The 27,690-nt window shown below is 39.0% G+C and overlaps 1 protein-coding gene across 5 annotated transcripts in view; it reads right to left on the reverse strand.

The window, feature by feature from the left end:
* Window positions 1–27,690, reverse strand: part of OSBPL8 (oxysterol binding protein like 8) — a 217,685-nt gene that overhangs the window by 20,225 nt on the left and 169,770 nt on the right. For all 5 annotated transcript variants that reach the window (XM_083182589.1, XM_083182585.1, XM_083182588.1 and 2 more), the window contains 9 exons: window positions 25,454–25,555; window positions 23,750–23,953; window positions 22,851–22,935; window positions 13,451–13,613; window positions 12,060–12,291; window positions 10,623–10,807; window positions 6,568–6,649; window positions 3,752–3,850; window positions 2,912–3,008 (listed from right to left, as the gene is read on the reverse strand). In XM_083182589.1, the coding sequence (XP_083038715.1) occupies window positions 2,912–3,008; window positions 3,752–3,850; window positions 6,568–6,649; window positions 10,623–10,807; window positions 12,060–12,291; window positions 13,451–13,613; window positions 22,851–22,935; window positions 23,750–23,953; window positions 25,454–25,555 (1,249 nt within the window). The remainder of the gene's footprint in view (window positions 1–2,911; window positions 3,009–3,751; window positions 3,851–6,567; window positions 6,650–10,622; window positions 10,808–12,059; window positions 12,292–13,450; window positions 13,614–22,850; window positions 22,936–23,749; window positions 23,954–25,453; window positions 25,556–27,690) is intronic.

Consider the following 27,690-nt stretch of genomic DNA (forward strand, 5'->3'; position numbering starts at 1 on the left):
GAGTGCAATTTAGCGGGTTTTTTTTTAAACATAATGCATTAACCGGGATGGAATGACTGTCAATGATGCCGAAGTACCTGACAGAGGGGGGAGGATTTATGCAATGGTTTTGAGCAAAGAGGATTTGGGGAAAGAACAATGCCATACCAATGGCTGGAATAATACTCTGCCAACAGCTGTATAAAACCAAACCACATGAACAATATCATTAGTTTTCCTTTGTATTACTGTAAATATGCAGTCAGAGAATCATTATAATTATCTATCTTTATGGGCAGTATTCAATGAGAACAATTCGCCATGTTTCATGGCGAATTTATGCTATTTTCACTTTGGAAGGTGATTTTTTGTGTCAAAAGTGAATCACCCTATTCAATTCAACGTGCACTTTTCACCCTGAGCGAACAGTGAATGACGGACAATTCACCGTCTGATAGTCTCCGCAATTCGCTGTGGTTTTTCAATGTGATTCGCCGTGAGAGAAAGCAATTCGCCATCTTCTCATTGAATACAAAGTGATTAACGCCGTGTGTCACCGTGTAGCAATCGCCATCTTTTCATGTCATGGTGAAGTGGAATGTGAACTTTTAAAATAATTTTTTTTTTTTTTTTTTTTTTGGTGTAAAAAAAATCAGGAATTTTATTCTGTGAAGGGGCATGCTATTTTACAACACATGAATATATAATTAATAAAAAAAATATATATATATATATTTTTACACATAACAGCCAGCAGGGGGCCGGGAGCCTAGAGCCGCTCATTACATATTCATATATTCACTGCTCCCGATCATTACATATGCACGATCTGGAGCAGTGCTAGCGGCTCTTACCCGGTCCCCTGCTAGCTCTCCCGGGGGGCAGCTTGTGCTGCCTGGGTCCCGGGTAGCTCTCCTACCCCCCACATACATTCTGGGGCAGGCAGGGAGACTTCCATCTCCCTGCCTGCCGCCGTCTGCTGCAGGGGTTAAGATTCGCCGTCAGGGGCGGTGAATCTTAGTCACATTGAATAGGGTGGAGGGACTGGTGACCGCGAATCGCCATACATGGCGAATCGCCTTAAAAACACGGCGATTCCACGGCGAAGGAAAAAAACAGATTCACTGTGGGTGGCGAAAAATGTAATTGAATACTGCCCTATGTAGCATATTTTAAAGAATGACTACATGTCTGCAGCACTTTATTCTTAGAACTGATACAGGCAAGGGTTTTTTCTTCTATTTTAAATGGCAAATTACAGCTCTATACCTACAGCACAGTACATGGACAAACTACTAAACAGTCTTATACATAGTATTTTATAGTTTGTGTAGATGTTGGGGATTTGCATTTCTCAAATTCTTTTTCAAGTTTAAACCATTTGATTATTGTGAGCAATTCAATTCCTGGGCAGTATGGGAAGATTTTTAGGCCACCATTTGTGAAGCTTGATATATTTTTTTTAACCCTTTCCCGACGGGGCGTTTTTTGTTAACTTTTTTTTTTTTTTTTTCTCCTTGCGTTCAAATAAGCGTAACTTTTTTAGTTTTCCGGCTATATAGACACATGAGGGCTTTTTTTTTGCGGGACAAGTTGTACTTTTTAATGGTACCATTTACTATACCGTATAATATTCTGGGGAATCAGGAAATAATCCAATGTGGGGTAAAAAGGAAAAAAAAACGCAATTCCACAATTTTGCGCTGGTTACGTTTTTTTTGGAGTTCATAGTTCGTTTAAAATGATGGGTTATCTTTATTCTATGGGTCGTTACGATTCCGGTGATACCAAACTTATATAGTTTTCGTTACGTTTTACCACTAAAAAAAAAATAGAAAATTTTACGTTTTTTCTAATTTGCGTCGCGTCGCCATGTTCTGCGGCTTATAACTTTTTTATTTTTCCACCTACGGACCTGGGTGAGGGCTCATTTTTTGCGGGCTGAAGTGTACTTTTTAATATGGGATATGTGCGACTTTCTGATCTCTTTTAGTTACATTGTTTTGGGTAGGCGATGCGACCAAAAAACGTAGTTTTGGCGTTGGGAATTTTTTTCCGTTTACGCCTTTAACCGTGCGGGATAACTAATGTTATATTTTAATAGATCGGACTTTTAGGAACGCGGCGATACCAAATATGTTTATTTTTTTTATTTTTTATTTATTTTTATTTGTGAAATGGGGAAAGGGGGGTGATTTGAACTTTTTTTTTTTTTACTTTTACTACAAGGCCCCCTAGTGTACTTGACCACTAGGGGGCGCGATCGCCTGTACTAGGTTCAGCCATAGTGCTCTATGGCTGAACATAGTGATTTTCAGCACTTCCTATTACATCCTGCCTCAGGCAGGATGTAATAGGAATGCTGACATGGCCAGCACAGGGGTCTACATTAGACCCCTGGCTGCCATGGCAACCGATCGGCACCCTCCGATCTCGCCGCGGGGGGCCCCGATCGGCGCCGGAGGGGGGCGCCCCCCCTCCGATCAGCTATTTAAGCACTGCGGGCGCTTTGCCCGCGGTGCTTAAAGGGTTAAACGGCCACGATCGGCGAACTCGCCGCTCGTGGCCGTGAGAGCAGGTACCTGGCTGTAATATACTGCTCTCTTTCAAGCCAGCTCACTCCGTGAGCTGGCTTGATTCCCCCGCAACGACATATGACGTACATGTACGTCATATGTCGGGAAGGGGTTAATATTCTAATGTACTAAATAGGTCTAAGTAGGTCTTCTACTGTGTTATGTATAGGTTAGGAATATGAGGCTTGGCCATTGGGTTCTCCTAATCTTCCGTATTAATATTAAAATTTATTTAGAGGCGCCTAGTGACTCTACCTGTTCTACATATAAAATGAGAATACTACAATCATAGCGGCAGTTTACCACTGGAGCAAAACGGAGTTATGGGACAGAACATTTTGATCGTTCCAGCTTACCATAAAACTTGGATTTGGCTAGAATGCTTCCACTAAGACAAAAACCATCTTTGCGGTTGCTGACATAAAAGGCTGACACTGGTGGATGATGGGAAACCTAGTAAGTAAAACAAATAAAATAGCAACATTATCTAGAGATACAAGTACATAGTGTCATCTTATCTACCATACACAACTTTTACCAGATTTGTTGTAAAAAAAAAAAAAAAAAAAAAAAAAAAACATCCCTATATCCCTATTATGCCGACACAATGAAAATTAGATTTTGCAGATGTTATTTTGCGGAGGCCCAGCTCATCCTGCGATTAAGTACAGCAATATGTCAGACTTACGGAATGCGGGGGGTGTGAAAGATGGTTGAGTTGCTGGTGTTCCTATACCAATTTATTCAATGGCCACTTAAATTCTGCTGTGTTTTAAAACATATCCATCCACTACTGGTCGTATGTTATTTTGGTAACACTATATATATATATATATATATATATATATATATATATATATATAGGCAGATCTTGGCCTTCAGGTCACCTGCACTTCTCTCTACTTAATTTGATTAGATATATTGTTCCTAAACCTAATTAAATTAAGTAGAGAGAAGTGAGGGCGACCTGTAGGCCAATCAGACAAAGTTCAGGTTTTGTGAAAACCAGCGGTGGCAGTAGGGTTTTTTAATAGGGTGAATCCTGTTGCTGGGTGTGTGATATTAGAAGGGAGATTTTAATCATAATTGAAAGGCCAGATGGCTTGGTTTTGATTAAAACTTGCACTTTCATGCAGACCTTATTGGTCACACCCACCATCTTCTTAATTCAAAATACACAGAAATGCAGTCCATACCTGCTCTGCAATGTAAAATGTTTTGCTATTGGTTTCCGGATGTATCCACAAGCAGCGGAAGGTTTCGCCAAGAATAGGGTTGTAAGGTTTCTTCAAACCCTACAAAGATAGGAAATAAACACATTCAAACACAACAACCTCAGTGGATTACACTTAGCAGAGGTCAATACTCATATGTAGATTGCACTCTCTTACCCCCAGTGTTATCATAAAATAAAACTTATTCCATAAATGAATATTTCAATTGCAGAACATTTGTCAAAACTCATATTTTGGATGTTCAACACCTAAGGTCGCCTAGCCTAACAAATGGTAAAGGATGACTTTGCAACTTCTCATGAATCAAAATCATCAGCGATGTAACCTCTTAGAATAAATAAAGTAATATATTCATCTGTGTCAGAAATAACTCTAAGGGGCAAAGTCAATTAGCACCAAATTCAGTCCACATGCTGCAATTAACAGGGATTTATTTTTGGATCTGAGCAAACAAAAAATATATCCCCAATAACTTAACCTGTTTATGTGTGTCAACTCATGAGCCTGAGAGCTAACACAAGAAAACATTGGGCAAAAAAACAATCTCTAATTGAATAGCCTTGGGTGTTAAAGCTTAAGGCAAACCCCTTTACTGCTGTTATATTAACAGGGCTAAATAAATTCCACTCAAAGTGTATTTTGCAACCATACAACTATCACATTCACAAGTTTGATTTCGTCCTCAAAATATTAACATAAAAAAAAATAAAAAAAAAAATATATATATAATATATATACACACATACAGAGTACCACAACACTCGCCATCCCTGCGAATGGGGTGCAAACAGCACTCGCCATTCCCAGGTTGGGGTGAAAGTGGCCTGTGACCACATGCTCTAATAAATACAAATACAGGGACTCAACATTCTGTTGTGTTGAGTCCCTGTATTTGTATTTATTAGAGCATGTGGTCACAGGCCACTTTCACCCCCAACCTGGGAATGGCGAGTGCTGTTTGCACCCCATTCGCAGGGATGGCGAGTGTTGTGGTACTCTGTATGTGTGTATACATGTGGGTTAATTTTTATTAACCTTTGTTACTGTGATCATAGCTTTCTCTTTCACCCCAGATGAGCTAATTTATCTGTAACCTGTTACAGCTGCCCCTTTAATTCTAAGTCAGGTGTTGTGTTAGGTGACTGCCTCATCTTTAAAAGCCATAAGGCACTTGGCAGGTGAGCTTTAAACCAGGAAAATACACATGTCCACTTTAGCTATGATGTATCGGCAGTTGGCAGGCTCTTGAGAAACAAATGCTAGTGTAGGACTTGCAGTGAAATGGGGTCCCTTGGCGATGGGCTGCAAGCTTAAATGCATTGATCAATTCATGAACTAAAACCCCATTATTTATTTGATTGATTGTATACTAAGGTGAGTTAGTTCATTATGGAGAGTGTTGAGTCCCTGTATTTGTATTTATTAGAGCATGTGGTCACAGGCCACTTTCACCCCAACCTGGGAATGGCGAGTGCTGTTTGCACCCCATTCGCAGGGATGGCGAGTGTTGTGGTACTCTGTATGTGTGTATATATGTGGGTTAATTTTTATTAACCTTTGTTACTGTGATCATAGCTTTCTCTTTCACCCCAGATGAGCTAATTTATCTGTAACCTGTTACAGCTGCCCCTTTAATTCTAAGTCAGGTGTTGTGTTAGGTGACTGCCTCATCTTTAAAAGCCATAAGGCACTTGGCAGGTGAGCTTTAAACCAGGAAAATACACATGTCCACTTTAGCTATGATGTGTCGGCAGTTGGCAGGCTCTTGAGAAACAAATGCTAGTGTAGGACTTGCAGTGAAATGGGGTCCCTTGGCGATGGGCTGCAAGCTTAAATGCATTGATCAATTCAAAAATTAAAACCCCATTATTTATTTGATTGATTGTATACTAAGGTGAGTTAGTTCATTATGGAGAGTGTTGAGTCCCTGTATTTGTGTATATATATATATATATATATATATATATATATATATATATATATATATATATATATATATATATATATATATATATATATATATATATTATATTTTTTTCACACAGTTCGGGCAGGGAAGTGGATATATTGCCTATAGATGCTTTATAAAATGGCCATGGCAACTGTCCATTACACTGCTTGTACGGAGTACATACCAATTATGCTGGATGTTTTAATCACCCTCACAATTCTCATCACTGCATGCTGTAAGCTTTACTGCAGGGCTTGACAAATTTCTTTAAAATCTAGGAGCCAGGATGAAAGTGTAGAAGCCATACACACTAAAGAGAGTGACAGTGCGCGCCAAAAATCCCCACACGCGTGTGAATGGATGTTTAGCATAAACATCCATTCACAGCTTGCGTGCAGGGAGGAAATCATTCGATGGTCACAGACCATCGAATGATTTCTACAGTGCTCACAGTTCTGTAACACCTCTCTGGGGTCTCACATCTACGAGCGCCCTGTGCGGGTAGCAGGCGGGCAGCTGATTCCCGCTTATGTCAGCTACCCGCCCCCACACCACCGGGATTGGCATGGGAACGCGCATAAAATGCTGGGCATTGGCATGGGAACGCGCATAAAATGCTGGGCGTTCCCATGGGCTCTGCCCCCCTCCACAGCCCACACTGCTAGTTGCGAGATGGACGGCAAACAGGTAGACCAAAATGAATAAGTGTGGTGCATGGGTTTGAATATTATTTAATTGTAGACAAGATGGAAGGAAAACAAATATGACATTTACAAGATAAGCATGCCCCAAAGTGTGGACAAAATAAATGAAAGAAAAATCAAACCTTTGGCTTTTTATAGAATCCTGAAAGATACCATTTGACTACTTTCTGCAATCGTCTATATGCGTTTTCTTCTAGGGCCGCCCTGGTAACAAGAACAAACATGAAATCAGGTACACTTTTCTGTGCGGTCAATTTAGATCATATACAGAGAAGTGAATGCCATAATACAGACGTGGACAAATTTACAACAACAACAATGGTTCAGCCCTCACGAAAAGTGATAATAATTATAATAATAATTGTCTCATGTATATCTGCTTGCCTTTGCTATTTCCTTGAATGAACCAAAGAAATACAAAAAAAATTGGTCATTATATGTTAGTTGGGCGCCCACTAAGCTATTTGCTTAGTTTTCCGCGTCCGCTCGCCACGCTTCGGGCACGCCCAACTAACATATAAGTACCAAAAAATTTGAAAAAAATAGCTTATTCTTCAAAAGATATTCTAAAATGGGCTGGCGAACATTGTTGGTACCCCTTAGAAAAGAGAACTGGATTATTGTAAAGTGATATGTCAAACTGCATTTTTGAATTGGCAACACAAATCATATTCAATCAGTCATTCAGCCAATTGAAATGGAAAAAAGTAAATCACTCCACTATTTGGTATCATTGTGTGCACCACACTGAATATGTACCACAAAAATTGTCTGAGATCAGAAAGAAAATTTTAGACTAGCACGTGAAAGGTAAAAGGACTCAAAACACACAGCTAAAGAATGGATAAGAACAAAACATTGGATTATTCTGAATTGGATTTCTATCAGGCTTGATCTGAAATATTGAAGATCTATGGAAAGCGCTAAAACATACAGTCTGGAGAAGGCACCCCATCCACCTTGAGGCTTATGGATCAGCTTGCTTAGGAAGATTGGGCCAAACTTCCTTGACAGGTGCTAAGATCCCACTGAGAGCTACAGGATTCAAGATTGCAATGACTCTAAAGATTGTTCAACAAATTTGTCAATGCCATTTTTATATGTTTTATTATTTCAAATATTCTGTTGAACAAAATGTCCAATACAAAGTCTGAATTCTATTAAATATGTAATAAACAAAGATGCATGATGTTAAGTCAGCATCAAGTTATTTAAAGACAGTATAACCTCATCGGCTTATTGTGCCATAATATTTTCTGATCATGTAAAGGTGATTACAAAAAAAAAAAAACTCCTTTCTCCATCTTGCTGTATTTTTGACAATACTACAATGGCAATGACCCAAAGTTAGGACATATGGACTAAGAGATATAAACACAGACAAACTTGAATCTCACCCAGCTGGATACATTTTAAGCATTGAAGGGTCCCCACGGACACCAAGTCTTAAGGTCCCTAACTTGCTCCGCAAACTTTCTCTTACATATTTTTCTACCTATCAATTGTATACCATAGACCAACCACTCCTCCTTAAAGTCGTCCACTCTCTAGGTCTTTTGACTGTTCTCAACCCTGTAAGCACTCTTCTGTATCTATAGCTCCACCTGTTGGCTGCCTAGGCGCTGTGCAGCTCAGCGAATATATGTTCCCTGCGTCCATAATCCCCAGGGTACCAGTATGTGTTATACAATAATTAACCTGGGTTAATTGTTAGAGCGCCTTAATATGGGTTAGTTTTCTAATAAGCAGCTGCTACCGGGGGTGGTCAGTTCCCCAACAAAACATACAGAAGAAAGGCAAAAATGGAGCAGCGCTATACCAAATTAAAGAGTGTATGCATCAATTTAAAAACAACAATTTAATAACATTTAAACATACATAAACAACACATTGTTTAAAATATGGGGGACCTATTCTGGTGTTGCTAGACCTGACTTTGGAGAAATAACATCCACCACCATTTGGAGAAGAGGTTGACCACCTGCTTATCATTGCATCGTGTCCTTCATATTTAACACCAGAGGCATTGTACCGTTTTCAAGCACCTGACCTATTGGACTGCCGTTTATAGGTCCCCCCTGGCTGACTACACAACAACTTTTGCCAACGGGTTTGGAACCAGGAGACCATAGGATATTCAGGAATACCATCTAACGGACTCACTTTGCAATCGGACGTCAATCTCGATCCACGCAGGTTATATCAATCCCCCATTGGTGACTATTGATACTCCACAGGTCCGCCACATGTCAAATAGGTCCCTCATATTTTAAACAATGTGTTGTTTATGTATGTTTAAATGTTATTAAATTGTTATTTTTAAATTGATGCATACACTCTTTAATTTGGTATAGCGCTGCTCCATTTTTGCCTTCCTACGAGTATGTGTTATGTATATTTATTGATTTATTTACAGTTTCTTATATATCTATACGGTCACTGTTTAACTGTACCTAACTGGCTGCTGCACAGCAACCCAAATCTAATTCCTAGTATATGCAAGTATAACTGGCCAATAAAGCGGATTTTGATCTTTTTTGGAGCTCCTTAAAGACTTAATTAAGCCTCAATTATATTTCTTATTTACAATTCCTCCAGTCTCTGATACCATCTATAAAGATGGATGATACTCAAATGTTTCCCTCCTGCTATGATCTCGCTCATTGCGAAAAATAAAATTTTTTATGAAACACAACATGATCAAGGCCCCTTCCAAGGTCCCTCCATGTCCCCCTTCTCTTTCGGTTAACACTTCCTTATTGCTTTTGTCCCTCATATCCAAAGCATGTGTCATCGCGGACATCTTTACTTTCACTCTCTACATACTCTCTCACTACTGTTGCATCCATCTGCTTAAGACCACTGAAGTCTGGCCAGTACTCACTCGAGTCCACCAAATATTCTTTATATAATGCCTACAACAGTGGTTCTCAAACTCAGTCCTTAGTACCCCACACAATACACATTTTCCAGGTCACCCGAAAGGTGTACTCATTACTCACTGACACATTTTAAAAGATCCACAGGTGGAGCTAATTATTTCACTTGATACTGTGAAGAAACTGACAAAACATGCACTGTGTGGGGTGCTGAGGACACGCTTTGCAAACCTGTAGCCTACAACACTATCTCTCCACACATCGGCCGCCATCCTCTCCAATCCTTTTCACTGGCAGCCTATATATAACCTTACAATTCTAATTCTACCATTTCATCCTCATATATAGAGAACTCAAACAGTCCTTCCCACCTAAACGCACATCATCTCTAGCCACACTGATTTCTATCCTCCCATGTCAATTATTCACAAGATTCAAGAAGTTACCCATTTTTCCACTCTCTTACACTACATGCAGTGTTCAATCACTAGAGCTATGTCACCAGTACTACATTTTATTTTTAATCTTCGGCAGCTCAGAATGTAAAGCTTGCCCATATGTTTAGGACATGATTACTAAGTGCTTTACTGACTCCACACCTCACCACTTCCAGTGATTCAACACTGCATGTACATTCTAGCAACAGCAAGTTAAACAATCATGTTCCTTGTACTACAGTAGCTAATCTGAGAATGTTTTGTTCTCATATCATCTATTTAAACTATGCTGTTCTATATTTTGCTCATGCTCGGTTATTCACTTATGAAGAAAAGTTAGTTTTTTTTAATACAAAACAAAGTAGAGGTCAGATAACCTATATTATAATTAATATTAGGTGCTACAGGTGTTGTCTTTGTCAGATACTCTAGAATTAGTTGTGTCCTGTATTCTGTAACATTTATGATATTTTAATACATCTCACCCAATACTATTTTTTTTTCCTAAGGATACTTTTACTTTGAGACCCTTTCCCATCATGATCCCGGGTCCAACACTTTCACATTAAAACCGGGTCGCTCATTATACAGAGGGCAACCCAGTTTAACCTTAGTCCGAGGTGTGATGTGAAAGGGGGATGCCGTTACCATCCCGGTGGTCAGAATCCCGGAGTTCAAAAGCCTGACTCTGAAATCCCGACACTTTCGATACTTTGAGCGCCGGGATTCCGAACGCCGGGATTTAGAACCAATCCCGTGAAAGGGGTGCAATCATTTTTCTCCCTCCATTATTGGAGACTGTTTAAACAGCAAATTCACAAAATGTTAGGGTCTGTTACAGGGTGGCTGGGGCAGACTCACTCAGACAGAAAGTCAGCATGATAATAGTAGTCTGAGAGCTTGTCCAGGAAGGAACGTGGCTCCAGTATGAAGGTCGGAAGCACCACTTTGGACAAGTCCATTCCCGGTCGCACCTGCTTCACCAATGTCCAGATCAGGCTCTTGTGCTCTTCTGAAACAGTTTCTGTTTGTGATGCCTCGCCAGCCTTAAACAAATGTATTGTGAAAATATCAGGACTAGTACGAACAATTATTGTTATGATGGCTTTTTTTTTCTTCCAAATGATACAAACTGTGCCAACATCATGCATTTATTTGTTACACAACATTCAGGTTTGTTACACAAACAATGAAAATACATTATATGGGATTAGATGAAATACAGGTTTTGCACAATATGTTGCATTCATGAAATACTTTGACATTGAGAACATAATGTACGCAGTATTTCTGTAGTCCATTGTACACTATAATTGCAGTAGTCACACTACATTTAGAGAAATATGTCCTTCACATTAAAGGGGTATTCAATGTCACTATTTCGATGAAAAATGGCTAAATAGCGGCTGTTCCCTCAAAGAACATATGGAATTTGCATTCCATCAATTCAATCTTTTTCCTTTTCTTTTTTCAAATTTTTGGAACCAAATCGGAAAAAAGAAGACGTGAATCCACATCATTTTCCGCAGAAATGGACACTAATTTGAAAATCAAGCGGCCGTTCCACACTGCAGATTTGACTTTTCAAACAGCCTAGTCTTCAGCCGCGATTAAGGGGAAAGATACCCCCTAAAAGGTGCATATAGGAACATTGTGCACTTTCATATCATGCCCATCTCCCTAGCGAGACCCTTGGAGGGGGGGGATGGGGTTGTTGCTTGGTCACAGGGCTTTGCTAGTTCTATAGTACAGCATGGCAAACCAATTATCTGTTACTAATAAATCACCAACAATCATGCCTCTTGTTTTGCTGCAGTAACCACATTTTTCAAATACATAAAAAAAGGTAACATGCATAATACAACTCAAACAAACTCTGTTTTCAAATAATTATTAACGTTGACTGAAAAGTCAGGACTGATTAAACTTTACAATGTTAGTCACCTCCAGGCCCCATAGCCACAACACCCACTGCAAAGACATAATGAAACTGATAGCGCAGAAGAGGCAAGATCTGGCCTCATGGGACCAAACTGAAAAGAGAACCCTTTTGCATTAAACAGCAGGATCAGCTGTGTGACTCATTGCCGTAATGTGTAGGTATGTGCTGCAAGTGCGGTCATTCTGACACGACAAATGCTGGCCTTAACTATCTCTTATCATTGCTTCCCAATATAATTTCACTTGCAGCTATATATATTTTCTGTCCGTATTTAAACAGCAGTATATTTAGAAGCACAACAGAGGCTAGTGTAGCATGGATGAATAATTGATCATCTGGAAACATTCTGTGCTCACCTCTCCTAGCTCTTCATTAACCTCTTCCAGATATGTGGTTTCCTTAATCATGTCAATGGGTTCAGGGTCAATAAATGAGTCATCCTGTCTCTCGGATGTGTCGCTGTCACTGTCCTCACTTTTACCCAGGACATCATTGTCAGATTCTTCATGATCATTCTCCTTATCAGACTTATCTGAATAGGTATCTTGATCCTTAAAGTGCTGCCTTTCAATTTCACTGTCATTTAACCTGGGCACACAGTGGAGTAAACCGCAGATCAGCTAGCCATAAAAAACACTTAATGAAAATACATTTGGAAAAAAGGAGTGTAAATAAACAAGCCTTGAGAAAGACCTTTTCATTATAAGGTCGAAACGCGTTGGCAGAGTGAAGTGGCAGCCTTTTTTGATCCAGCCCTAGGAGACACCAGGGACTTACCTCCGGTATTCTACACCCAGGACTGCTACCCGGGACCAGACTGGTGACTATTATACCAAGCTCATGAACTGATTAACACCCAGTTCTGATACTATATTCGGTAATTGTACTGGGCTTCTTGATTGCTGGATTTTGTTGCTTTTTGCTGGATTCATTATTTATTTGTATTTTATGTTTATGTATGTATATGTGTATTAAAACTGGCTTCACCATCTTGAGCCTTTCTTTTACATATACTGGAGTTTACCACCTGACAGAGATACTCCGCATATGAAATTTGATCGCCGTGCATAAAGGAAGTATTTTTTCCACTTTCCCCTCTATATTATCATTTAACATTTGGTATTATAAGATCATTTCTGACTCACTGGCGCCATCTGGAGTTGCAAAACTTTTGCTGTTTAAATAAACCCTGCTCATATAACTTGGCTTTCAATCAACAAATACATTATACTTCTCAAACTATTTCAATTGAATGATTGAGGAGGGTACTCAATTTGTTGCAGTAATTTACCGCAGCTAATGTATTAGTTGGGGGTGAAGTCCAATTCTCCCCAACGCCAGCATTTATCGGGGACTATGCTTTGAGTGCCTCAGGAGCACATACTCCCCATTAAGCAGAACTCCGAGCTGCAATAACACATGAGATCCGGATACCTGTTATTGCCCAAAAGACGGGACATTTGTCTTGCATAATAAAAAGGGCTTTTTTTTGGCTAGCCCGATCATAACCATTTGTCAAAAATCAGCCTGATTTTTCAGAAGAAAATTTATTGGGCTAATTCAATATCCCCTATGAACTTGCCATATAGTAAAACAGCATAAACAATATAGCTTATGCAAATTCATGTTCTTCCTGAGACTTAGAAATGATTAATAGAACTGTACCCCAATTATCAGATAGTGAATGAATAGATCAGATATGGAGTAGCATATATTGACTTGGAAGGGTAAAGACGGACTGACTTACTGGAAGTTCTCATTGCTGTGGAGGTTGTTAGCTCTCAGAAGACCATAGAAGCTGTTCTCAGCACTGGCACTAAAGTCATGCTCTTTACCTTCTCTGATCATAGTGCGTTTCAATAGACTGGAGCATTTCAGGGCCAGCTCTAGAGCATCCATCCAACACCTTCCTGGTGTAAAGGAAGAGAAAGATCATAAGGATACATTAAGGAACTACAATCATACATTACACCCTAAACACCCACAAGACTGGTCATTGCTGTGCCTCACCCTGCATATAGACTGCTGGAAAAAACACATTAAATCACATTCTCAATACAGACAAATGAGTCATGATTTTTTTGGCAAAATACAGTATAACCATGTGAAGTAAATAAACATTAACAATAAATCAAAATATTGGAGTTTTCAGAATAATGGTGTGTACACACGCTGCAATAGCCTTGCTATTCAATCCTGATTTGATCAGGATCGAATCTCATGGCAAGCCAAAACGCATGCATTCAATTTTGACTATATAGTACAGATCTGTACTATATAGTCTTTGCTGCACTGTCTATTTGGCTATTCGATTTGAGCTGAATGGGCGCTTGCATCGAATCGGGATTGATAAGTTAAAAACATGTTCGATCTTCATTCGATGTCGATGCGATACCGATTTGATCTGGACATATAGTCAAAATCGAATGGCAAATTGTATTGTGTGTACACACCGTAAGAATACACACTGATTTAATATGACGGCGATATTGAAATTTTCAAGGACAAGCCTGTTTTGATCCTTTGATAAGACTTAACGTCACTGAGATTTGGGGGTCATATAAAATGTAACTGTCCTAGCAGTACACAATACAGTACATATATCAGAAAGTGTCCATACAAAGTGCCATTGGCTCAACAGTCTTACATCTTAATAAGTATGAATCTAGTTTGCTTTTAGTATGGTCTAAAGTTTAAAAAATAAAAATAAATTCTGGAAATATTACTGTAGTAGGAACTAGAAAAATATACAACACACAACTTACTCTAACATGACTTGACTACACCAAACAGAGCAAGTGGTATGTTAGTCACATATGTATAATCAGGTTCCGTTCTCTGACCAGTCGACTGCATCGAGTCAGGCAAGATTCAATGTCCTGCCTGACGAGTGCTGAATGTGTGTGGCCCGAGAGACGGCCATGGATCATCAAGATCCGTCCGTGAGCTTAACAATTCAAGGCCTGTTTATTGCTGTTGGGAAAGACAGCATTTAATAGGCACACGCCACTATTCCCCTGTCGGACACAGTGGCAGGGGAATGAATTCCCCCCTAAGTCTCAGACTGAACTAATAATAAAAACTAAATGTGAATGTATGTAATGAACGGCAAAAACAATAAATTAGTACAAAAGTAGTTGTGTACGGTCACCACAAAACTGAAAAAAAATAATTAACTGCAAATCTTCGGAAGCAAAATGCACAGCTCAGGAGGCCATTTTTTTCCCAAAACTTTATTTTTTTAAGTCAGATAAGACAAAAAATGGTCATATTAATGCCATACATAAAGAATCAGGTACAATTTGGAGAAAACAGTATTTTGACAAAGATTGCAACACAAATCTCCAAGTCCCCCAAAAAGAAAAATATCAGGACATGGAGTCTTTCTGGCTATGCATTCCAAGAATGTCATTAGGAAAGTAGAAGTGAATGACCAACTCATGGAATTAAAGCTGGGGTTTCACATTTTCCAACCAGAATAAGAAAAAAAATCTCTAGAAATTCGACTTCAATAAGAAACGGAACAGAAATGTGGGGATGGCATGAGAAGGGGAAAAGTGTGTGAAACATCAACATACTCATGAGTAAATAATAGGGGATACCATCATTCCAATCTTGTTTCATACCACTATTAATTTAACGCAATGTTGAACTTGTTTTTTAATATCTGTATTTAGAGCAGGCATGTCCAACGTTGGCCCCCCAGATGTTTTGAAACTACACATCCCAGCATGCTTTGCAATAGTTTAAGCATTCTCTAAACTGTGGCAAAGCATGCTGGGATGTGTAGTTTCACAACATCTGGAGGGCCAACGTTGGACATGCCTGATTTAGAGTATGAAAAAAGCTTTCACATATTAAAAAAAAATTATTTTTCTTTGTGGAGGGAAGATCTATCCAATCCATTTTAAAAATCTAAAATAAATGTATCTTTAAACATAGCTAAAAATCAATAATAATTTCTTACAACCCTTGGAAACTAGTAGTTCCCAGGATATATCCAAACACTGCCCATTCTGATGTCAGTGAGAGATAATTAACCGGTCCGATAACGCAAATCATTTTACCTCAATCCAGAATTTCTTAATGACAATACAGTCTTATAAACAATGGTAAAGGGATACATCTAACTTTGTATATTTCGGACATGCAGAGGAGTTAGCGATACCAAACATATAACAATTATTAAGGGAGAGCTAGACCCTGTAAAACAGTTTATAAAACATTTCCCTATTAGGTAGAAGCAGTAAGTGTGCGGTAAGAGCATAGAAATGCAAAACCGAAGCCTCTGACAAATCCAGAAAGCATACCTGCCATTGAATGTACCTGTAAAGTAATAGGCTATTTATAAGCAGATAACAAAATTAGGTCAAATGCTATGACGCAGAAACACGATAATCCACAGAAAATCATCGTAGGCAAAACTCTAAGAAGTTGTGCAGGCTACTGTAAATGGAGTTGGATGAATACAAACTTTTTGAAAGACAGATCTGTTGCACAAAGAATAACTTGAAGAAAGTGGGCCCCCAAATAGAATTATAAAACTTAATGCATCTGATATTAGTCAGATGATGTGCACCCTAGCCAAAATACGGTAAGCCTTATTTTCATGCATGCAACACAGGAGCAATTCCAAGAAGTTACAAATAACAATGCATCAGCAGTGAGCAAAAGCAGCATTTCCTGTACAATAATTTATTGAGAAGGAGCTTTCCAGAAATACATTTCCTAGAAGAAGGTTAAGCGACTAAAGTACAGTAACAAGAATTACACAAAAAAAAAGTCAACAAAAGTGGTTCCACATCTTATAAACTTCCAATACACTGGAGTTTATATTTTCTTTTATTTACAGACAACATAAGGTTTTTATTATGTCAATTGTATCAAATCCTGCACAAACGGGACACCAGCATATTAGGACATTAGTACAGTATAGGACTGCCTTATCAAGTGATGTTTTGAAAGTTTAAGCATTTAATTTGTTTACAATACAGTACCTCCACAACGAAGTGTATTATGATCTTAAAGCCAGCCTTCACGCATACAGAAGATGTGGCATTCCACAGTAATACTCGAAATACTAAGGTACCATGAAAATATTGCATCATCTAGCACTTGGTTGTCTTAAAATCTAGTTTACTTTTGAGAAAAATACCCTGCTGAGTCTGACCTTGCTTCATTTTCTAAAACCTTTCATGTGACAATTGTGAGTATTCAATTAATGAAATCATCATATCATGTATGTTATGCTACAATGGTGCATGTAATAGAAAGACAAAACCTTCAAGATTCATAAAACCTAGACGGCATTATGAGGAAAAAACCTTGCAACACTGACAAATGTGCAGTGAAAACATATATCACTCCCAAAAGGTATCCAGGTGGCTGATAGACCATGTCTAGTTCGACAGTTACTACTATATGATCAACATGCATGTAGACAACATGATCACAAGCAACATATCGACATACATTTTTTGGGGGGTTGTAGTTTTTTTTTTTCATTGTTTTGACCTTTTTCATACTCTTGGACTCCACATGCATAGTAAAGTGTGCACAGTGGATGAGTGCTAATCTTATTCTTTTCAAGTCCTCAGTTCATTTATTAGTACAGTGGTTTCAAAACTTGAAATCCCGGCACCCTAAACTACCAGAAGTTTTTTCACAGCACTCTTAGACAAAAGCTTCTCATTGATAAAATATAAAAAAATATAAAATTAAGTAAATTGTGTTTATAGATCATCCTTTGTGTCAGTTATATGGCAATGGATATGATTCACTTCTGTTTATCTACAATTTGTTTTATTACATTGGTCATAAATAATTTGAATTGGTCATGGATTACCAATCCAGGGCACCTCAGAAAATGCCCCAAGCACCCAAGGGTGCCACAGCACAGAGTGCCTTAGTGTATAAATAGCCTGATCACTAATCCTGGTCACTGGCCTACTCTTCTCTCTTGTTGTCTTCTGGAGACAGAGATCTGTGCAGCCTTGGGTTGTAGATTAAGGTTCTCTAACTGAAAAAGATTGGTATTTTATTCTGTTCACCTTTTGGTGCCACGGTGTATGCCAGATTTCAGTAGATATTTTTATATTATCTATACGCAGGGTGGGGAACCTCCGGTCCGCGGGCCGAAAACGGCCCCCATAGCCAGTTTGACTGGATTCAAGGAAGGGGGAGATCTTGCGTGAGCTCATGAGGCGGTAACACAGGCAGGAGCTAGTTCTCGTGAGAGGCATCTTATTCAGTGGCAGCCAGAGTGTGGGATGGGTGAAGCAGGCAGTCGAAGTGTGGGATAGGGGAAGCAGGGTAATTTTTAAGTGGCTAATTTAGATATGGCCCCCCAAGGATTTTTTTCCCCATTACAAATGGCCCTTAGGAAAAAAAAAGGTTCCCCATTATAGTCTATAGCAGGGGTGGTCAAACCTGTCCTCAAGATCTGCCAACGGTGCATGTTCTCCAGGCAACCTGTGGATCTATAGTAGGAATGAATGCAGTATGTTTTAAAATGTGACAGTTAGTAATGACTACAGCTGTGCACCAGCTAGGTAACCGGGAAAACGTGGACTGTTGGTAGATCTCGAGGACCGGTTTGGCCACCCCTGGTCTATAGAGTCTATTATACACTAATCCAACTCTGTAAACTTAGTGGGGCTTCCTGAGAAATATGTCCTCAATGCTCTGCTCCCACTAAAGATTTAAACCCAGGCACCAGTGTATATACATATTTAGACTTTTATAAGCAGTACTATAGAAAATAGATATTTCCAGGAAGTTACGTTTCCACTAATGCTGCCTCCAGGTCTGAGAAATATGATTCTACTATTTGCCATTCTGTGATATCAATTAGTGATGGGGATGTGTTCCAGTTTGCAGCCCGCTTGTATATGTTTGAAAATTGGCATCTAAGGGTACATGTTTATAGGGGGTATTCAATGCCTGCTTTTACAAGAATAGGTTCAATGTACATTTGACCTATTAAATGTTCGTTCCGATCCTCTGGGCTTTTGTGAACGTTTCCGAAAGTTGGAAAAGACATTGAGCTGTGCATCTGCAACTTTTTGATTGGAAACTACCGCAAATTTGACAATTTGGCGGCCATTACGATAATGCAGGTCACACTTTTAAACACATCAGAATAAGTGCTGGCTGATTTTTCCAACTATCGGAATAATTGGCCAACATTGAAAACCCCCTATAGGATTAATTTACTTCACTTAATTATGAGTTGGGTAAGGTAAAATACTCAGATTTAATTACATTTGTGTATACACATTATATGTGGCCATAATATGTAGAATAAAAGAATAATACTGTTGTAACTATTATGTCTGCATATACAGATTAAACGTAAAAAGTTAGAATATCGTGCAAAAGTTCATTTATTTCAGTAACTCAGCTTAAAATATATAATATAAATTTTATAGACTCATTACAAGTGAGATATTTGAAGCCTTTATATGTTATAATTTTTATGATTATGGCTTACAGTTTATGAAAACCCCAAATCTCAGAAAATTAGAGTATTACATGAAATCAGTTACAAAAAAAAATGAATGAACAAATGTCGGCCCTCTGAAAAGAATAATAATGTATATATACTCAGTTCGGGCCCCTTTTGCATGAATTACTGCCGCAATACAGCATGGCATGGATGCTATCAGCCTGTGGCACTGCTCAGGTGTTATGGAAGACCAGGATGCTTCACTAGTGGCCTTCAGCTCTTCTGCATTGTTCGGTCTCATGTCTCTATAATCTTTCTCTTGGCAATGCCTCAGATTCTCTATGGGTTCACATCCGGCAAGCTTGCTGGCCAATCCAGCACAGGAATCCAATTGACCCAGTAATTGGTACTTTTGGCAGTGTGGGCAGGTGCCAAATACTGTTGTAAAATTTAGTCGGCATCTCCATATAGCTTGTTTGCTGAAGGAAGCATGAAGTGCTCTAATATGTCCTGGTAGATGGCTGCAATGACTCTGGACATAATAAAGCACAGTAGACCAACAACAACAGATGACATGGCTCCTCAAATCACATACTGTGGAAACATCACAATGGTTTTCAAGCATCTAGGATTGTATGCCTCTCCATTCTTCCTCCAGACTCTGGGACCTTTGTTTCCAAACGAGATACAAATTTTACACTCATCAGAAGAGAGGACATTGGACCACTGTGGAGCAGTTCAGTTCTTTTTTTCCTTTAGCCCAGGTTAGATGCTTCTGACATTGTTTAGGGGTGGCTTGACAAGAGGAATACAACATTTGAAGCCCATGTCCAGAACATGTCCGCGTGTGGTGACTCTTGATGCAGTAACTACAGCCTCAGTCCACTCCTTGTGATGCTCCCCCATACTTTTTAACTTAATTTTCCTGAAAATTCTCTCCAGGCTGCGGTCATCCCTGCTGCTTGTGCACCTTTTCCTTCCACTCCTTGTTTGAGGCTTTCCCTCCATTTGGAGGATGTCAATGTCGTTTTCTGCACAACTGTCAGGTCAGCAGTCTTCCCCATGATTGTGAATTCTACTGAACCAGACTGAGGGACCATTTAAAGCTCAGCCACTCTTTGCAGGTGTTTTGGATTAATTAGCTTGTGACACAATGAACTAACAATATTAAACCTTTTCACAATATTCTAATTTCTGAGATTTTGGGTTTTTTTTTAAACTAGCCGTAATCATCAAAAAACTAAAAGTTAAAAGCTTAAAATATTTTACTTTGCATGTAATGAGTCTATATATTATATTAGTTTCATCGTTTTTTGAGTTTCACCTGTACATGGTCTAAGAAAAACTGATTTTATAAGTGATCAGACTTAAAATGATGGCTAGAACATCCTTGTAGCCCTATATTGTATGTGCAGGTGACCTTATCTGCAGTAACCTTTGGATTATTAATGACCTACTATTCTGGTATACATGTGTTAGAAACTCATTTAAATCCAACATCAGATATTAAACATGGTTTATGAGGAAACATAACATGTATCCAGGTTCTGTGGGTAAGGTTTACTTATTGGATATCTTTAAGGAAATAAGAGATAACAGGAGCTTAATAAACGTGAGCTTAATTAATTACTGTGTGTCCTATAAGATATGCGTATCTTTATAATTTATAGTGCACATATAAGAGGCATTACGCCCACACTGAATTACTAATCAAGCGGTTAGTCAACATACATATTCACATTTATATGACCATCTGCCACATATATACATATTGCATCTCCCGAAAAACATGTCGGAATAAAGATGAGTTCATTCCCTTAAGACAGCGGTTCTCAAACTGTTGGTCCTGACCCCAAAGAGGGTCCCGGGCCTTCTCAGCATGGGGGTCGCGACTCCATGTTGCTGACTATCAGGCTGATGACTTTTCTAATATCAGTCAGTGAGTCAAGGAGTCTGTTGAATTGTCTGTAATTTTAGACTCTTCCCATCATGTTGTGCCTCCACAATACTGCCATGTATGTGCTGTCTGCCGACCTCACATGTGTGGCGACCATTCTGTGGTAAATTGCTGGGGTCCTGTAATTATATTTATTGTCTGATGGGGTCCCAGAGCTAAACAGTTTGAGGACCCCTGCCTCAAGAGTCTGATGAGCACCTCCTTCATTCTCCTGCTATTTGGGATTCCATCTCCAAAGACGGCACCGCAGCAATTCACGTTATTTATTACACATAAGTGCCATTGTTGCATTTCTCTGAATTGTGGAGTATCTTTATTTCTGAGCACTGCACTGCTATCTTTTTCATCATAGTGAGGGCACCTGAATCAGCAGCTTATATTTATTGAGAGTGCCGGACCAAACGCACATTATATATGTGTTGGTAACTGCTCACCTTTAAAAGCATAGGCTGCTGTGAGCTTTAGACCAGATAGCATGCCTGGAATCAAACATTAATGTGATAGCTATGCATATTGTAGCCATTTTGAGCAATAGTGTAGGGGGCTGCAGGCTTAAATGCATTGATCAATTCATTAACTAAATCTCCACTATTTATTAATATCAGTTAATTTAGTGCATGACTTTGTGCTATCTCTGACCTGACGACGGGGCCCCCCGTTCCCCGAAACGTTGTCCTATTTGCACACGGATTAAACATCCCCACTTCTTCACCGCTACCTAGTCTCCGAGTGCCGCTTATCCTACATACATATCACTGAGGCCTCATCCCCTCTCGTCGGAGGGCACCTGGTGAGCAACGTCTATTCATTTCCATGTGAGTGCCGACACACGGAGTATACATATATATGTGTGTGTGTGTGTGTGTGATAGAGTTTTGAGGAATTGCAAAAAATAATAGATTGTAGTAAGCAAATCCAGAAATGCAGCACTGAGGAGGGATACGTATCTGGAGATGCATTGGTGGCATTTTCAAAATGTTGCTATAAGGCCGACAAGGTTGTAGTCCCTCCGGAATGTGCCCTTGCTCTAGTTTCCACTTCTAGTAACTATTCTGTTACAGTATATTTAGGCTTAGAATGGATAACTACAATCACCTTCAATGGCATTAATTACAGCATGTTGCTGTATATAGAAATATACTGGATCATACTTTGATTGCCATACTAAGAGCAAATGAATAAAGGTTAGACGCAGGTAGTTCTGTACGTTTGATTAAAACAAGAGAACTGAACACAATATTGAGTAGTACATATCTGAAACTACACAATACATGTTTAAAGAACAATGTTGATTTACGGCTTCTTCAGGCAGATTATTAATACATTAGAAAATGTAAATAGTTCAACAAAGAAAAAAAAGAACATATTGCTAGAAGGATGCACCAATTCATAAAAAGAACAGACTTTAGTGGAAGATGTTTTAGTTTAAAACCTTACTAACATAATTGCTTGCAAAGAAAATCAACATGCGTTGATGGGGGGGGGGGAATCTTAGGTTTGTCCCAAGGTATACTGAATAGCACTAATACTCCTCCTCCCCCCCCCACACCAAATAAATAAGAAATCAGATCTTTATGTATTATTTCACATAGCCCTATTGTGAAATTAGGACTTATATGTTACTGAAAAGTCCTAAAATCAGTTTGAGAGTAATTGTAAGCAATTGGCAGCGTTGAAATATAACACAATCACAGAACAATCCATAGGGTTAATACTTTCCTTATATCAAACCCAGCTACTTACCATCTGATTCTGATGCAGCTCTAATTATTAAGTAACTGCTTGGAAGTGGCTGAGTAATAGACCCAACTCCTTCACCTTTAGGACCCTAGAAAAATCAGAAACAATTATGTGTATTTAAGAATCAAAATGTAACCAAACTCATATGTAAAGGTTTACATTATTTAAATGTTATGACTTCAAGATAGATCTAGGGTGAGATGTATTAAGCGATGGGTAGGTTTACTAAAGCTTGTAAAGCAAATAAGGGGGTAGGTGTATTACCTGCTTATATGGGGGAGAAGTGGTATCAGAGCACAATATGTGCAATGATTCCGTTTCTCCCCATGTATGAATGCAGGGATGTATGTAACATGACTTCTCTGTGCTACTGCTTATCCTTGGTAAAGAGGTGAAGCAGGAAGCGCTTGGAAGTACCCTTTGCAGCCAATCAGATTCTATAATTTTCCCTGATAGAATAGCCAGAATTTGAGGGGCTGATATAGGCAACAGCCCCCCACTTGTCTGTTTTAACCCTTTGAGTGCTATGTGAATTTGTCAAAATAGGTGTGAAAACATGCAAGCAAACATTTTTATTCATTATAATGACCTGTAACATTTACCTTATATAGGAAATATATTATTTTTTTTACACAACATTTATTTGAATTTATATAACAAATGTGCACGAAGCTGGCATTTTTAGAGGATACTTAACGCATCTCTCCCAGAGATGTTGGCACTAAAAGGGTTAAAAGCTTTAATAAATGTACCCATTAAAGAGAGATACAGTACAATAACGTGCCCAAAGCAACTAAATGGTTTTAAATGTTTCTTCATCTAGCAGAGTCAGCGGATTACCTGCTTTGATACATCTCTCCCTAGTGTCTAGCAAATGCAATACTGCCGTAAGCACTGCTTACCTTAACAGCCCAGATTGATTGCTCCAATGGGTGGAAGAGTTTGAAGCAGAATCCATCCTTCTTAGACGGCCTCTCTATGATCTCGCAGGCATTTAGGAGCACTGTGCCTACCCATTGACCATTTTTGGGGGTTTTGTATATTAAAAGCACCCCTGGTTTTAACACACACCAAAGTTTTGTCCAACTTTTTAATGTTCCCCGAATCTATATAAAAACATATATTATGAAAATATACAGTACATACGATACAACTTAAAATAAAAATGAATAAACTTAGATAGCAATAAAAAAATAATCTAGTATAATCTCAGATCAGTTGAGCTTTTCCGTAGCATGCTTCTGTACCTAAATCTCAGACAAGGATCCAGGTATGGCCGATGGAATCAACAGCTTATTCTCTCTGGGTTACCATGTGGTTGATACAGGCAGGTTTTTAGAACAGTGCTTGCTGGAGAACTGTAGTTTAGATGAATACATGATCCAACCATGCATGAACCACAGTCTGAGATGAATTGGTGCTAATTATTTTTCCACAATTACCAGAACAGCCTCAATTTATTATTACAAGCCAAAAATGTAATGTCAACTCAATGAAGATTGACAGCGTCACATTAAACAAGTAGGCACTGCTGATAATCCCATTACTTTGAAAGTAGCAAATTTCTGTTTAACAATTTGGGTGTAGTTTAAACAAGATGATAGCAAAATATAGTTAATGAAATACTCTATGGCAGGCCTTATAATGGATTGTGTGCCATATAAGTTAAATAGAGAAAAGTAGGTAACCCTTTAACCCAGCAAGTATACAGTATATTGCAATGTCTCTTATTTGCCTGTCTCTCTGGGGGCTACAAAGAAAATACAAAGCCATTTAACAACATATGGTGGATACTAAAGCATTCAATGTTTGTGCGAAGAACCTCTCAATCTGAGTCACTGTATTCAAATGGTAATGGCTGGAGAAGGTATAGATAGAGGTCAGCCTGCAAAGTTCATATACTGAAGCCTGAGTTATTTTTGCCTAAGTGGTTGCCATGCCGAGTCCATCTACTACATGTGCACATCTCAGTACTTTTCTAGGGATGGGGAATTCTTCAAAGCATTTCTGAATTGCCTCTCATCCTAGTCAGTCACAGTAGTATGTTGGTAGCACTCTTGTGTCCTTACCCAACCCCATTAAAAGGTTCACCACCAGAATTGAAGAGAAGGATAGAACTTCAACTACAAAAATATAAACGGACCCACAAATGCTAAAGGCAAAATAATTGAACTGGTAAAGAAATAGCTGCATTAGACACCATCCATGGGCATGCATCAGCTACCTGTCTCTATCTAACTTATCTAACCAGTGTAAGGGCCTTCATGGAGGATTATTTCTGAAATCATTCTAAGTGCTTTATTCAAATGTTTATTTTTTTTGCGCCGGCAGCTATTCAAATTTTGCTCCATTCAGGCAGTGTCGGCATTTCAGCTCACACTCCCTGGGATGTTGAGATGAAATGTGCACAAAAACAAAAAACCCATTTGAGGGCTTAAACGGGAATTTTCGTTATACAACAATTCGTTTGGACGGGTTTAGCAGCTATGCACGGCAAACCCGATATTAATGTGTGAATTGCGCAAAATAAAAATGCGATGGGAGATCGGACACAGAAAAAAAATCAATTGAATACAACCCAAAGTATTCAATAAAGTTTGTCTTACCTTCAGCCAGTCTGACATGACAATAACTGATGGGTCTGTGATTGTGCTGAGCAATTCTTTAGTGGCCCTCTTCTTCTCCTCCCTGTAATTTTTCTTTTGAACCTAAAAGGGTAGCAGAAAAAAAGCACGTTAAGCAAGTGCAATGAACAAAGAATTTATGTATAATACATTTCTAGCCTGTTTACTAATCTTGAGCAATAAACTTTACCAGAGAAACCAGTAAAAAAAAAAAACATCATCATCAACTATTCAAAAAGTTCCATTACAAAATATCTTAGAAAATAGTTTTCTTTTCACTAACTAAATGTCTATCAAAAAGTTACTCAATAATATTAAGTAAATCGATCATACTAGTTTATTACGTAGTTTACTAAGAGAAGTCATTTGCATCCCATATCAATGGTAAACCCAAGTGGTAGTTACACAGTTGTGGAGACACAGTACAATAAACTGCGGTTATGTAAAAAGCAAACCTCTGTGCCTCACAAATATCTACACAATATAAAAGCCTGTATATAAATTTGATGTGTGTTGCTCTATATAGAAGTATGCAAAAAAACATAAGCAAAATGAGTCAGATTTATCAAAACTCAGTAATAAAAATTCTACAGTACTGGCACCCCAAAGCTACTGTCTTGGATCAAATGAACAGGTAGCAGTGGGGATTCACATTACTGAGGACTTTTGCTAAAACATAGTATACATAATTTGAGAGAATATAAATGTTATCTTATGATTTCACAGAAGTAGGCGGACAAGTGCTCCCTACTCCTGGAGGTTTTAAATATAAATATTTTTTTTTTAAATAAAACTTCTGCATGCGCCAAAGCTAGACATGGACACCCAGACAGATGGTGACAGCCGGACACTGACAAACTGACAAGCAGATGGACGCTAACAAACAAACAAAAAATTAGTAGGGGGTCCCTCATATTTTAAGAACCAGTACCAGGCTCCACTAGCAGGGAGATAATGCCACAGCCACGAGTGACACTTTAAGGGGACCCCATGGTCAAAGCATTAATCCACCGTAACTAGTCAGCAGAGGCTGGTAATTCTAAAGGAGATTGGGATCCCCCACCAAATAAAGAGGTCCCCTTTTCCAGGGCCAATTGCCGTTATTGGCCACCGCAAAGCAATTTGAAATATATATAAAAAATAAAATCTGAAGCTGCCTCACCCTGCTGCAATGGGACCCCAGACCGCAGCCACTGCCGCCACTAATGGAGGACCCTTGACTAAATGCAGATGCAGGACCCCAGAACACTGCAGCAACTGATGAGGAAACTCTGAGCACCACTCAACCACTCAACATCTTTTCAGCCACCCTGCCTTTCCACACCACTGCCCAGGATGCTGACTCAGCTGAAAACAGTGACTGGTCAGCTCAGCTGGCAGATAAAGGGGACGTTTTTACTGGCTAACTATACTACAGATATTCAATTACCTAAAACAAAGACATATTGGAAAAGCATGTAGTATAGTGGTGAGGAACACTTAACGGTACTTCTGTAGTTTCACGGCGCCAGCATGGCGCCGTGCTACTTCCGGGTTCTACGCTCGCCACGAAATATGTCAAAAAAAGTAACTTAACTCCATGCCAACATGGATAGTTCATACCCCCACTATCCATGTTGGCATGAAGTTGATTTTAAATAGCGTGGCAAGCGTAGCGAGCCACCGAGCCCGCACCGTGGGAAAGCGAAGCGAGCCCCGCAATTCATTCCCACACCCCATGATAAATAACACTGAGTGTCAAGTGTTTAGCTATTTGAGTCATTGAAATGTATTATTTACTTTAATTAACAAATAAAAGGGTACTTGTATGTTAGTTGGGTGCCCACTAAGCTATTTGCTATTTGTTTTCCGCGTCCGCTCGCCAGGCTTCGGGCTCAGTGGCTCGCCACACTATATAAAATCAACTCCATGCCGACATGGATAGTGGGGGTATGAGCGCACTAACTATAGTGGGCACCCAAATAACATAAGTACCAATAAAAAGTAATAACATTAAGCATTCTCAGTAAGGTTCCTTACAGACTATGCCTTTAATTTTGTATGCAGTCATGATGTGACAATAGAATCTTGAGAAAAGACATGACAGCAATAACATTAGAGGGTAGAATTATGTATACCTTAAATCTATATTTTGTCAACATCGTAACAATGTTGACATTTAATCAGTGTCCAAATACTGAGTGAAGACATGCTGAATTATTAAACTTTATGAACATGAT

Source organism: Crinia signifera, chromosome 4 (genome assembly GCF_055691185.1).
Source record: "Crinia signifera chromosome 4, ASM5569118v1, whole genome shotgun sequence".
Lineage (NCBI taxonomy): Eukaryota > Metazoa > Chordata > Amphibia > Anura > Myobatrachidae > Crinia > Crinia signifera.